Source organism: Ornithodoros turicata, chromosome 3, assembly GCF_037126465.1.
Source record: "Ornithodoros turicata isolate Travis chromosome 3, ASM3712646v1, whole genome shotgun sequence".
Classification (NCBI taxonomy): Eukaryota; Metazoa; Arthropoda; class Arachnida; order Ixodida; family Argasidae; genus Ornithodoros; species Ornithodoros turicata.
The window spans coordinates 12,684,701-12,699,311 of NC_088203.1; the positions used below are offsets into that span (position 1 = coordinate 12,684,701).

At 44.9% G+C, this 14,611-nt stretch overlaps 1 protein-coding gene across 1 annotated transcript in view; it reads right to left on the reverse strand.

Annotated features, from left to right (window-relative positions):
- Window positions 1–1,670, reverse strand: part of LOC135389918 (uncharacterized) — a 67,684-nt gene extending 66,014 nt beyond the window's left edge. Inside the window, exon 1 of the mRNA XM_064619967.1 lies at window positions 1,250–1,670. Coding sequence (XP_064476037.1) covers window positions 1,250–1,267 — 18 coding nt within the window. The 5' untranslated portion in view covers window positions 1,268–1,670. The remainder of the gene's footprint in view (window positions 1–1,249) is intronic.
- Between the last annotated feature and the right edge of the window lie 12,941 nt (window positions 1,671–14,611).

The following is a 14,611-nucleotide window of genomic DNA, read 5'->3' on the forward strand; positions in this document are numbered from 1 at the left end:
GACTCGCGTTGTGTATGCGAAAGTAGATTAAGTGGAAGAGTGGCGAAAACGTTATTTACACAGACACGAGGAGCCTCCGCAGGTCGTGGCCTACGAAGGGCGCGAAGTGTCATCTCTTGGTCGGTGTCTGAAGTGACGCTGCGCCCGCTAGCCTTATCGGAACTGTTCCTACTTATCTTCCGTCGCAGCATGACTGAAGAGCAAGTACGTCACAGTGTAAACCAATCGGGGGTTACTGTCTGCTTTGAGGAAGAAAATCATATTCAATGGTAAACAAGACCCAACGGATGTAGCGATATCTTTGCCCGTGACAACGTTGACATTATGCATACCGCATGGTATCCGCACTTGTGTCATCCGCAACCGCATCCATGCTGCTTGGAATAGATCGACCCGCATACACGCGGATACACTCTAAATCTTTTCACGACCCTAAATGTGTAAAATGGCTGTACACAGCAGTAGTACACCCTTTTTACACCCCAAGAATATGTCTCAGAGCTCTTGAGGGTGTAAGAATGGTGTATGACACGCTTTTCTGGAAAATCTCGGTGATGGTGTATACAGCATAGACAGAGTATCCGGATTGTTCGTGTGCGATCATTACATCCGAATGAATAAAATCCAGATCGCAACACTGCAGCACTCAGACAGGACAAATGGGTTTTGTCCTGTCTGAGTGCTGCAGTGTTGCGACATGAATCACCACTCCTCCTCTTCCTCCCGTTGATCAGGAATAAAACCTACATGATAAAAATGTTACGTGACAAACGTTTTTGCTAGTGAGCATGGGAACTGTTGCGGAATATTATGTCACACATGACATTCCATTAGTTAAACGCAAAGAATGACAACTGTAGTCGCCAGTTTTGATTCACGGCGTACAGCGGATTGTGGCTTCTCTCTGGGGATACTTTCAGAAACATTAATGGCTACCTGCGGACATAATCACATCGGCGGACACAGCTATACAATTAACTACTTACGATTCTAGCACGATTTAAGCGGTGGAGTTACTATTCTTGCCGCGGTGCGCCACGGATAATCAAGAGGTGCTGACCCGATACCCGCCGCTGTCTGACTTTCTCTGAGACAGTCCTATTACCGACCTTTCGATGCAAGTTACGTTGAAAATAGCATATATCCAGTCTTTGCGCGTCATAGAAACAAAGCTTACATCTTGCATAACCTAACATGTGCAATGATTGACATGTCGATTAGGCACGCGCTCTAAACCAGGTATACATACTTGTTGAAGCTTCCACATGACTGAAATGCTTGCCGTCAATTTCCTGGTCCGGTCGTCCCGTTAACACTATAAAGTTCCCTTCGAAACACAGGAACCCTGAAGAGACACCGCCGACAGACTGTTCCACATTGCATTAGTTCACATTATTATTATTCACCCGGTAACAGAAACTGAGACACCACAACCATCAATGCAGAACGCCAGATATTCACACTATGCGTTAAAGCAGGGAAGCAGAACATGTTGAAAAGCGTACGGTACGTGTTAAAAGAAGCATACTCCAAACGCGGTCTACTAACACGACGGTGGATGTTGTCCTTTTCCTTCATAGCAGAAAATTTGATGCCAGCAGGACGCAAGGACTGCGGTGAACTGCGAGACGGGTTAGCAGAGGCGCCTGCGCGCTGGTTTAGTGACTTGCAGTTTCTTTTCGCGGGAAGCTGCTGATACACCGCTGCACGAGACAAGCAGATAGCACATTTCGAAATGTAATCCAGACTACCAGATATTGATGGTTCGCGCTATAGATAAGAGATTTGGCTTCGCTGCATGCTCTGATGCAGACTAAGATAGCCGAGGGGTGGTTACTATGTGGGAATTCTTAATCTGAACAGACGTGCTGTTATGACGACACCAAGGGGAAGAAATTGCTGCGTCTTCGGGCATCTTGCCGAACCCTATAGCGATAGCTTTATAGAGTTATTACGTGGCCATATCACATGATCACATCATGTGCTCATAAGGTGGCTTAGCCCAATAAAGCCGCCGTTAGTCCCACGGGGTGGCTAGTCCTATATAAAGCTATCGCTTGAAAACATCGGCGGTGGCAGAATGGATATGACAAAGTCCTTATACTTTGCAGTTGATAGTCCTTTTTATTATCAGAAGTTATTATTTTTGCATTCACTTATCAGCATCAAGCTGTTGTAAATGAAGCCGATAGTGCTACACGCTGAATAGTGGCGGTACTAAGTGCTTCCCGTGCCGAGGGAGCCTCTGCGACGTACGATCCGTACTTGGTTACTGAATAGTCAATGCCCATTTTTGGCCCCCCATTTGACCCAATGCCTAACCCGTTTGGCTGACCTTTCTCCCGTGTTTTTTTTTTCCCCTTCGTCTAATAAATATACCCCCCCATTTAAAAAAAAAATATATATATCAATCAGGGACGGGCACAGTCAACTAAAATTTCGTGTGTGTGGTGACGTTAGCAGCTTATAGATAGCAGTGATGATTAAAATTTTATCGGCCTACGGCAGGTGTTGGGAAAAAAAAAAAATTGTCGTATTAACCTGTATTTTCCACTCAACGAAATCTTTCATTAAAATGATTGTTTTCTCCATGATACTGCTTTCCCAGCTAGTTTATACTACATCTACTTACTTGTTTATTCCTTTATTCCAATGATTTACTGTAAAACTAGAAATTTTCGCGAGGACTTAATTTTCGCGAATTTCGCGATCGAATTTTTTTTTTTTTGGGAAATTAAGGTTCCGCGAAATATAGGCAGCGGGGATGAAAAACTATGAGCACTGGCAATTCGCGACGATATGAGCTCCACAAAGACCAATCGACTTACTTGACGACCTTCATTCTCACAGATTGGTTCTTCTCAAACACTTCTACAATTGAAACGCCACTTCAACCTCAGTAGTTTATTCGCATACTGTATCAGTTGGCATTGCAGATACCTGCTTTCACAAAACCAGCACGTACGTCATTGCCGCGGGATTGGAGTTCACGTACGGTAAGCCTCTGTAAGCCTGCCGGCGCACCCCGGCAGTGTCATGAACCCCCGACCTCCACGATCCCACGATTTTCCGCTTCCACACGAATTCGCGAATTATAAAACACCGCGAAATTAATTACTTTTACATTCCATCTACATACAATGATAATCCTTGTGGTCGTAGTTGTGATAGCACCTTTGGAATAGCACCTGTTAATCGGATGTAAACTTTAACGAATTCATTCAACCGATCTGTCGACTAAATGCACAGTCTTAGCTGTCATGCTTACCAGAGAATCCGTAAAAGCCAGCAGAGCCAAAGATTAGTTCACTTTCATTTCAATTTGGATTTGTTCCCTTTTATTTATTTACGTCAACCGTGCAGGTACACCAGAGATAATCAATCAATCAATAAATAAATGAAATGGAAAATGCGAGTTGTACCTAACGTGTAAATTAGCTACACAAAGGCATCTAATACCAACACCGACTATCAATATTAACGGGCTATGTCTCCTCCGCACAACACGAGGGTGATGTTGCAATGTTAACGACTGTTTCCCACAAGAGTTGTTCAAACGGTTTAGTCTTATCCCTTATAACATATTCAAGGGGACAACGTTCCATTAACACATGTGCATTATTCAACTGAGCTTATGCAATCTTTTGTTCGGTGCAGTCTTCCTTCTTATTGATTATGGCCCGAACAAACGTACTTTATTCCATGTAAATATGTGCCATTGTGTCCTTTATACTGACTGTGAAACGTAACACATCATCAATACTTCTATCTATAGCTGAATCAGTAATCATATTCCTTGATTTATTTATGTGCATTCAAGGCGTGCATTAACAAGGGCGCGTTACATAAGGGGGGGGGGGGAGCAAAACGACAGAGGAAATGATAGCAAACAATATATTGAGCAAATAAGCATGAAACAGGACTGTGCCTGGATCAAAACACATGAAAAGTTATATAGTATTTAGAAACATGTACGCATAATTATGGCAAGCGTCTGAGCGTTACTGCGTAAGTCAACAACTTATGAATAAGGCAAGGGCGGGCGCATGTGTTATTATTACCAGACATATTAAGACGATGAAATTTCAGAAATACACAATCTAATGCATCATTTTTAAAGATAAGAGCTTTCTAATGCTATTTCATTACATTCTGGGTCTTATTTTACATACGCACAATACATAACAGTTACACTAGTTGGGTTGGCTGCTTGGTTGATTGGTGATGTGTGATTTCCGAGATCTTTCATCGAGAGATTCCATACCACATCCCTCTCTTTCAGAAAGCTCTTCGGTTCGCTGTGTGTGCGAGGGGGACAGAGAGAGAGAGAGAGAGAGATGGTTAAGAGAGCACTGGAGCTTCCACAATGCTGGCAGCAGGGTAGTGTAATGTCGAGCACTCGCCAGAGAGCAGAGTATAAGTGCAAAGTTTACGGCTTCAGTTTAGGAGTTTTCATTTTTTCATTTTTCATTTTCATACAGTAGCATTACCACCTACGCGAGGACACGTACATGTTGAAAAAATATAAAAACTTCGCTGGCGATCAAATAAGTTTCATTTTGGGACGAGGAGCAGTTCGCTTTCGTTCCCCAAAATAAAACAGTACGAAGTTGGCACGTTGAAGAAGCACACTGAAAACGCCCTCTGTGAGCGGGAAGGATTCTAATGGGTCTCAGCGTCGTTAATGGTGTAGGTTATGCGCGATTCTCTCATGCGTGCAAAGTTCCACGCGTGGAGGAAAGGAGGTGCCGTATATTCTGGGGAAAAGTGAAGCTGAGAGTTTGACGTCACCACCGCTAGCTTTCCGGTTCCGGGTTTCACGGTTTGCCGTGCCATTAACTTAGTAATTATTGGGTAGATGTGCGAGTAGCACGTCAATACGGACTCTAAGCGACGTGTGCAAACCAACGCATTGACCTTCCCAGTTGACGTGACACATGCAGACTTGTGCCCGTTACTCGAAAAAAGTAATTGATTACCGTTACCGTTACTTCTGTGGAAAAAGTAATTGATTACCATTACCAATTACTCGACTTCAAATGTAATTGAGTAACGAGTAGAAAAGTAACGCGTTACTTCGGTCGTTACTCTGCATTCACACAAATTATAACCGTCTTTGTGTGCCTCAGAAAAAAAAAAAAAATGTTCAACAGCCGAACTGCTGAAATAACAAAACAAACAAAAACACGTAGGACAAGGAGATCTGTACGCCCAGGAAGACGTTGATTACAACCTCCGCTTGCTATAGTAGAACAGCCCAACAAAGGCTGATGACACCAGGGGCTTGACATGGGGCAGAGCATCTGAAAGATAAGCTAATCTCTGCCAGAAAAGTAATCAATTACTGAGTAATCGACTACTCAGAAAAGTAATTGATTACTGAAAAAATTACTTTGACAGTAAAGTAACTGATTACTCGGAAAATTACTCAAGAAGATAATTGATTACAAGTAACGCAATTACTAGTAACGCGTTACGCACAAGTCTGGACACATGCAGAGCTCCAATGAAGCTCATGCTTTCGTCCTGTCCATATGTCGCTGACCCAACGCCACCTGGTGTAACCAAAGCGCTTCAACGCCGTGACGTGTCACTATGAGCCCACCAGTCACGACGTGCTTTGGGTGGCCGTAGCAACGGGGACGAGCCGTCATAAGCCCCATGGGTAGCCACTGGAAGCCACAAAAAGCCTGCGTTTGAAGTCGTCTGCGACGATTGGCCGAAGCAAACGACATCGCGATTCTGCATGTCCACGTGAGGAAGGACTGAGGGGAAGCATTAAGCAATTTCTCTCTCGTCTATTACCCTCGTTTGAGGGCGCCACCTTCCTTTCTTTCCCCCTTTTTCCCCAACAGACCGTTATGCAAAGTAGGCATATTGCTTTCTTCCTCTGTACTGTTTCAGTTAACGAGGTCGTTACTAAACTTCGGTCAGCTATCGTTATAACGGGAATTTCGCGACGTCGAAGCTCGTTTAGGTTCGAGGATTGTTTGTCGCATTCTAAAACGAGAGCGCTAGAGGGAGCTGCTCCGGAGGACGTGTTACGAGTTAGCCGGGATTCCTAACAGAAGCGCCTCTTTCTTTAATTTCGTTTTGGCGAGAACGAAGAAATGTTTGATGTTGATTTAAGGTGGTAACTTTAAAGCTCTACCGAGCATACAACACACATAAAATATAGCGTACATAATGACGAATGTATTCGTTATATTTTATTGGTGTCTTCATCATTCAGTTTATTTTTTTGCGTCTCAGTATTCTGGACGGTACAGGAATAAAAGGGAAACATGATAACAGGGCACATAGGACACGGACGAGGACAGGACAGGATAGTTCGCTGCACTCAGAACTACACTCTTAAAAATGAACTTCACCACATAGCACGCTCCTAGCCAACCACCATCTCGAATGACAACGTTCTCGCCCCTGATTTGTTGAAAACGGGAGGAGGAGCCTATTTTGTGCTGTGCATAATGGGCACAAAATAGGCTCTTCCTCCCGTTTTCAACAAATCTAGGGCGAGATCGTTGTCATTCGGGGTGATGGTTGGCTAGGAGCGTGCTATGTGGTGAAGTTCATTTTTAAGAGTGTAGTGCGATGATTTATTGAAAAACCTTGAAGACCTCTGCCAACATTTTCGCTATCAAGGCCATCAAGTTTTTTTCGATAAATCATTTCACTAGTTATCATGCGCTGTTATCATCTGTATGAACCGATTACCACTGCACCGCGCTGTAGCAAATAACATAACAGATGCCAAATAAATATTTGATGACTCGTCTCCAAGTTTATTGCCACTTTCGGTAGCTTTCGTGAAAAACGTGTACTTCAAACTACACGAACACGATAACAGAGTAGGTTCTTCAAGGAAATGCTGGCGATTCTTATGCGAAATGAAGAAAACAGTCCCGGTCACTCATCACTAATTGAAATGTTAGTGCATTGAATTTTAGTACATTATATACGGGAATGTGTCACCCCGGCGTAGCGCGTCGCCTACACGCATAGCGCAAACATGCGTGTGTAATTCTAACCGTGGACAATTACTAGAGGTCTAATTAAGTACCTGCGTACAGATTACAGCCTAATACCCTTTACACATGGGCATTCTCCAATGACCATTCAAGCCAACGAAACATGACCAAGGACGTCATATATTGGTTCCATCAGCGACCAGCTCTGATGGCAATGATGTCCTTCTGTTGGTCATTCTATAGTTCCTTTCCGTGCTTTTCAACTTCGTAAACGAACTCATCGATCACAATGAAGAAGGTAATCGGATCATCCTTGCTAAGAATCCCTTCAAACGAGTTCGGACCGGATGATATACGTCACGCCGAATTCAAATTTGTCCACTCTAATGAGTACTTCCCACATCTCATTCGCTATACACCACGAACACCCATAAGGACAAAACATACAAGAACGTTCCATCACCCCTCTGTCGTCGCTTGTCTAGCGAAGATGGAAAAAATGTATAATTAACCTGAATACGATGTTCTAACCTTCGACACGCATTAGCGTAAAAAGAAAAAAGAAGAAGAAAAGTCAGGTGGGTGCTCCGCAGAAGTCATTTGCGTCGATACACTTCCTGTATGATCCAGATCAAGGTTTATTACTTTGCAGATCATCCGCAATTCGGAGATGAACCGATAGCGTTTCTTTCCGCGGTGGGCGGTTTTGGGTTCTCGGTAACCGGTAATCTACAGTCTGCGTTCTTCTCAATTTTGAAGCAAATTACGCGCGGTTAAATTTGAGTGTGGCAGTTCAGGCCCTAGATTCTTAACCACCGTCTGTAATGGCTGCGTTTATTTCTTCTGCCGAATACCTACAAGATAGCAGCAGCTCTAGCAGTCCCTGCAGTCCGTATGCAAACTAAATCAAAACCATGTGAGGTCGTATCAACGGGCCACGGCACAGTTTTAATGTTGCAGTGCTCCACTGGCATTTTCTCTGACATCCGGTTGATTATGAATGTCGCCGTATACAAGACTCCAATACCTGCCTTCTGTGACGAATAAGAAGGCTGAGATTAATTTCAGAAGATTAAAGTGAAATATTGGAAGTCATAAAGGTCTTCCAGGATACCGTGGTAAGTCTGAATAGTTCTGGTCAGTTTGGGGATGACCTACTCGTAACAAGAGGCGACTAACTGGTTGCTGTACCACATCAATGTGAAGCTGTGATGCATTTTATTATTTATAATTGGGTTACAAGAATAACTCCGTTGGTCCATTATCAAAATGATCTCGAAAGGAAAGAAGGGATAGTTCATTAAATGAAGTTGGAGATGCGCAGAACGGCCGGTCTTGCATTCTCAGTGTCTTGTTTTGAACTAGCTGCATTATTTACAATAGTACATGGGCTCCAAAATATTCCATACTGGAAGTCGTCAGTCCTGGTCCTTGTGAATCAAATATGTCATCCTACGTTTTCTGTGAGTTTGAGGGGAACTGATCAGATACACAACGTCGTAGTCCTCGTCGTTTCTAACTGTGTTGCGCAAAGCAAATGTTACCTGTCTCCTATTTCAATTTGTTAGCCAAGTTTTCGAGATCACCCTTACTTTGGTGTGCTCAGAAGATCTGGTGACAGAGTATAGGACTTATTGATTGCATATACAAAGTACTCGTGAGAAGCGAAACATCTGGACCCGTTTGCATAAAAGTTGAGTACGAGTCTCAGACTCATTCTCAATAGACTTGGTTTTCACCTTACGTGTAAATCTCCTCCCATTTATTTTTAATCGCCTTGGCAAAGCATGGAGCACGCGCTCGGTGCGCGGTGCCCAGAATCTCACTCGCCTGATCTATTTGTTCGTAAAGACCACGACCTACAAGATTATAACGACAATGTCATAATCAGCAACCCCTATGAGGAGCCCGTCCACACGATTCGCTAGGGGCGGTACTCATCGGACCGCGAGATCTGCATCATGATTGGACAATGGAAATTTGAATTTTGAACGCGCAGAAGCGGACGTACGACTACCGATGCAGACGACAGCAATAGCTCTTATGAAAACGCGTGGAATGATGATGATAATCAACTTTAGAAAGAAGCAGCTCCCGTGGGACATCCACCGCTTGTACAAAAATACTAAGTAAAGCTGAAGTACAAAATATTGCAGAAATTGAGGAAGCAATAACCGGGCCGATGAGTAGCGCCACCGCTAGCTTCCAAATGCGGCGCTGGGAAGGGGTGCCTATGACATGGTCTGTATAATCTAGTAGGTCGTGGTAAAAACACGACGTAATATTTTCGCGATATATTCCTAACCAAGTGCCGTTCAGACAGTTTTGAACATCTCCACCACATCTTTATTCCTCTGTTTACAGAACGGAATCGTTCCCATTCGAACAGCGTTACTTCCAGTGTATAAAAACGACACACCCCCGAGAGACTCATGGTCACGTAAGGAAAACTCCCCTTTATGCAACTTCATCCAGCTGCTAGAGGGCGCACCTCCTCCGGGGGATTCCTTCGCCGTACACTTTCATATATCACCCATGAACGGAATGCGGGTGTCTGACTTTTTTAAATACGCCCATTGTGTGAAGGTCCGTGAAGCGATTGTTGCTCATCCGAGAGACGACGAAGACCTTCTCGATAGCAACGCGCACCGCATGACAATGGCGTCTCGCATATCGGCTGTCGAAAGCGCGGGCCTGCATACGAGATCGCACATACATTGTTAGCGGACGACCCATCGTCCCCTCTTACCGATAAGTCGCTCAAGTTCCTTTGTGTGGTCTTTGCGTGCAGACGTCCGAGAGCGTTTCATCTTCCCCGTCTTCTTTTTCGAGTCAAAAGGGTTACACTCTTACACGTATAATGCCCTCGTTGATTTTCTTCGATATTGCCAGACTAGGACGGTTTTGTGAAGCACACGAGCTCTGCCTGATGATGGCTTTTTGAAAGTCGTATCGTCCGTTTGAAGGCTTTGTTGGCGAACACTGTTGAAATACATGTTTGATGGCGTGCGCTGGACCGTTCTTCTGGGGATCACGAAAAGCGAGAGAGCAAGGATATTTCTGCCAAAGGATTGTATATACAGCATAGCAAAAAGTGGAGAGACGGAGCGCTACTTGGATAGCAAGATGAATCCTGTCTTTGGGAGCAGGCTCAGGCTTGTCACTATGTGTACTGTGGACCTCCGTGCAGACCGCTTCCAAACGACTGCTCCTGCGCTTAGGGTCCGTTTACATCATAGTCTACTATAATCAGACTTGAGGTCGACCTCCATCAGAAGCGGCATGCTGATTGTGAGACGTTGTCGCCGCCTGGACAAGCGGAAAATATCTTAACCTCACCCATTACCTTTAACATAATCCAGACACTTGCCGGCCCCGGTGCAGTTAAACGCGCCAAAATAGGCGCTTAAGGTAGACTGAACTTAGCCTTGGTTAGTCCTGTAGGTTAGCCTGTTAGTCAAGCTTTCGCTTGCCCCATCCTACAGTTGGCAATACGAGTCCTGTATCACAAATTGGTGAAATAATAATGGTGCAGTGATGTTACACACAGGGACTCTCTGCCTATAGTGTGGCGACATGTTGCACATGCCGCAGGGATAATTTCGACCACAAGGGTGCGTTTGACGCGCGCCGGAGATCAACGGCACACGATGCGCAATGTTTACCTCCGCCACATTGCTACCGTCCTCGGCCGGGTTTGAACCCGCGATCTTGAGCTCTGCAAGAATTGGTGATATAGCTTGTGACGATCTTATGCATCAGCAGAAGGTCCCGCGGGCCTGACCTCTCCGTTTTCTATCTGAAACATTCATTCACCTAATCACACCGCGATCTCGACGACGTCTCGCATTAAAGGAGGCACGTCACAACTTACGGAGTCTTCACAGCGCATGGCGATTTCTGAGAATATGCAGAAATCGCGCGTTTTCTTTTTGTTTCTGCACGTTACCGTCGCCACCACTGTCATGTTTATGTTCGTGTGGATGTCACCTGCAAGGTTGAACCTTCTATAATCCCGTCTGCATGGCATTCCTAAACGTAATGTTCGTCGAACAAATCGTCTCCTTCTCTTCATGGGATGCATTGAACTGTTCTAAAATCAACACGGGAAAACCTGCCCGAGCACGTAGCCTTGTCCCGAAACGTCAGCGCAGTAATACGAAAGCCCACGCTCGTCACTATGCTTTCACTGTCAGTTGACTGCGTTATCCGACAGTAATCCCTCATAATCGCATTATCTCTTGAGAGTCGGCAAACAGTGTTGTCGAAGTGAGACAAGCAGTTTTCGAACGCTTGTGCCATTGTCTGTTATACGCCGTTATGATTCAACGTCTGTAGTAAGGCGGAGGTACGCACAGCCAATAAACGTTAGTGACACACACACACACACACTCATGTATACATATATAAAGGATGGTGGTGTGATTGCCCATTCACCGTCGTTATGGCAAATAGAAACATGTAGAACACGCTCTGAAACTGCATATCTGTCAACCCACGCCGATAGGCATGCGGAACTTCTCTTAGCATCGACTCGCTCTGGCATTACTGCGTCCTTTGCTTTATTGAAAACCTCTAGCGTCACCGTTTTTCTTTTTTCGTCTTTTGTTTTTGCATTCCTATGACAAATATAATCATTACTGCACTATCTTGTACTGCACATTACCACCGTGTAGCTCACTGTTAGGAGACGTATTATACTATTTCACCACATTACCGCCAGCAATATGGGGTATAAAGCCCCTGGCGATGAAACTCCCCAATCATAATCATTAAAATAAAGTTGTTGCAGAAGTAGCGTGGAGTCTGTCGTCCCTTGTCTCTGGCTGCGTTTCTTTTGCAGCTAATATATGTACCAACTACCCCACATGATCACGTTAGTGTTATTGTTTTACGACCCTGTAAGCACACGCTTAAAAATGAGTTTCACCGCATAGCACGCTCCTAGCCAGCCATCATCTCGAATGATATTGTTATCTGCCCTGATTTGTTGAAAACGGGAGGCGTACGCCTTTTTTGTGACACTTATGCTCTTCATAATTGTCACAAAACGGATTGTCACAACACGTTGTTAATGGATATGGATTGGAACAGGAAAGTTGTCAAACAAGAATCCACACACGGGAGAAAGCAGCGGTAATAATAGATTTTAGGGGGAAAAAATCTTACCGAAAACAGCATCGCAAAGGATGCTGTCCTGGCGACCGTGTTAATGGCCGCGCGTTCAAGGACGCCCCCCCCCCCCCCCCCTCGGCGGCGGACCACGTTATCAAGGGGCCCTTCTCCAAAATATATACGCGGAGTTGAAGGGAGACCCGAGCAATAATAGATCCTAACAAAACTACTCTAGCAATTACAAGGATGTTTCGAAAGGCAGCCGTCGTCGTGAAAGCCTGACAACGACCGCACGTCTTGATTAACGGTGAAGCGCGCTAACTATTACACTACACTGGTACGATAAATATGATAAAAGCCAGCAGGATAATTGCAGTAAAACGGTATTGTGTGTGCGACACTTTGTGTGTCTCAATTTCAGAGCAGCCACTTCCCACCGAGGAGATTCATTCACCTCTGAGGTTGTCTTCATCCACTTTACTCTGCTCAAAACAAAACGCTCTATACATTCGTTTCTCGAACATCTCTACGCGTCACGTATTTAACCTTACAGACGGACCACGTACGCTCTAGTTACCCGCGGGCTTTGCATGATTGAAGACTCCACATTACAAAAGGCAAGATGACCGACCCACAATGCCTCACGAGTACGTATTGTAATTGCGCACAAGGGAGAAGCGACTTGAAAGGGTAAAAACTGGAGTCGTGTCCGGAAGTACCCATTCGTTAATGACAATTCGGCTTCTTGTAGCCGGAAGGCTGTGCTCGCGAACGTTATTCAAGGAACATCTTCGGAGCGTCGCATTCTGGTGCATGGCTGATGCAATCATGAAGAATACGCTTGAACGGGCGTCGTTCAAGTTTAGTAAACGTCCATATCATCCACGGTTTTAATAACAGCGTTGAAAAATGTTCTTATGAGAAAACCCCCGCCTGAAACAGTCTCTCAAACAGAATACACCCCCCTGAAAATGTGTTTTCTATGAAACGTGTCATTAGAAATGGCGGAACTAGAAGTAACAGACATGCGAGCTGGTGTTCGGCCAAGTGGGCAACACAACCTTGAGCTTGAGGGTGGACACCGAAGAGTTCGCAAACGGACCCCAGAAGCAACAATGGAAGCATTGCGTCTTGTGGAATCCTAGAGTTGACAATACAAACGATGGCATTCCAAAATTGCAATAAATTGCTAGGAATTGCTAGGTCTGAAAACCGTATGTCTGTGTGCACATTCTGAGTTGCTGTTTTGTGTACAGGACACCATATAAGAAAGTATTAAGAGTGAAAAAATCTTCGACTGCATGGTGTGAAGTGGACACTAGCCCACCATACCGACACCATTGCAAGACAAGGCGCGCCACTGGACAAGAGATTTGCGCACCACATGTGAGCAAAAAAAATACTACGCGGCTACATAGGCTTGTAAAACTCTATAAACTATTCGAGCGTGCATGGTGATGGTGGAGGTGGCGGTGGTGAAGATGAAAACTGCTCGCCGTGGTTGGCCACGGTGGTGGTGATGGCGATAGGGCTTGCCGTTGTCGGCCTCACGTATGTGGGCAACGTCACGACTGACGCCCTGGGGGAATGTGCGTCCTGGGCCGACTTCTAAGGGAACTGTGCCGACATATGTCTTAAAGCGTCTGAGGAAAACCCAGGAAAAACCCCAGACAACACAGCCGGCACCGTTGGTTGGCCACGTGTTTCACATTTATATATTAGTCAAGGAAGACAAATAAGAGACCAATAAGATATTGGAAGCATCACGCAAATTCATCGTTACAGAAAAACGCGGAAGATGGCAACGTTTGGAAAGAAATTGGCCTGCGAGTCACGTGTCCATCTATGTCAGTTATGTGAACATAGTTGTATCAGATATGATGGGCAGGCAAGTCTCGGAACTATCTATGTGAACACACAGTTGTGTCAGATATGATGGGCACGCTTCATGGTCACTAGACCAGTGGTACTTCGTTTTCAAGCAACTGTCACCTTTTCTTCCTCAAACAACATGTTTGCAACATGAATGCCACGAAAGAACAGTTTTATGACAGCCTCGGTCGACAGAAGGGTTTTTGAGCGTACCCATGGGATTATTTGCAATTGCTTCATCTCCTCTTGGCTTCCTAACGATGTCTTCCACAAAAGGGCAAATTTTCTGTACGGTCTCCTGTTCCTGTGTAGAAGCACAACGTAAGTACTGCAAGGGACGTTGCTGCGAAATGCGACTACATTGTTTTAACGACAAATAAATTCGTCAAATTTATTAGCAGCCACGATACACTTTACACCGCATCCTTCATATAGACAGACACGCGTCTACATATATGAAACGTCGCATCTTCAGTGATTGCGTCCGATGAGAGGCATGTACGCCACAACGGTACTGGCGATGAACATGAAACAGTTGATCATCGCCAACGAAAGAGTCACGTACGCTTCCAGAAGGCTCTTCTCCCTCGTCTCCTTTACAAGGAACGAGATGGTACAAGGAACGTACATGAAAGATGTGACCACGTAGTGTA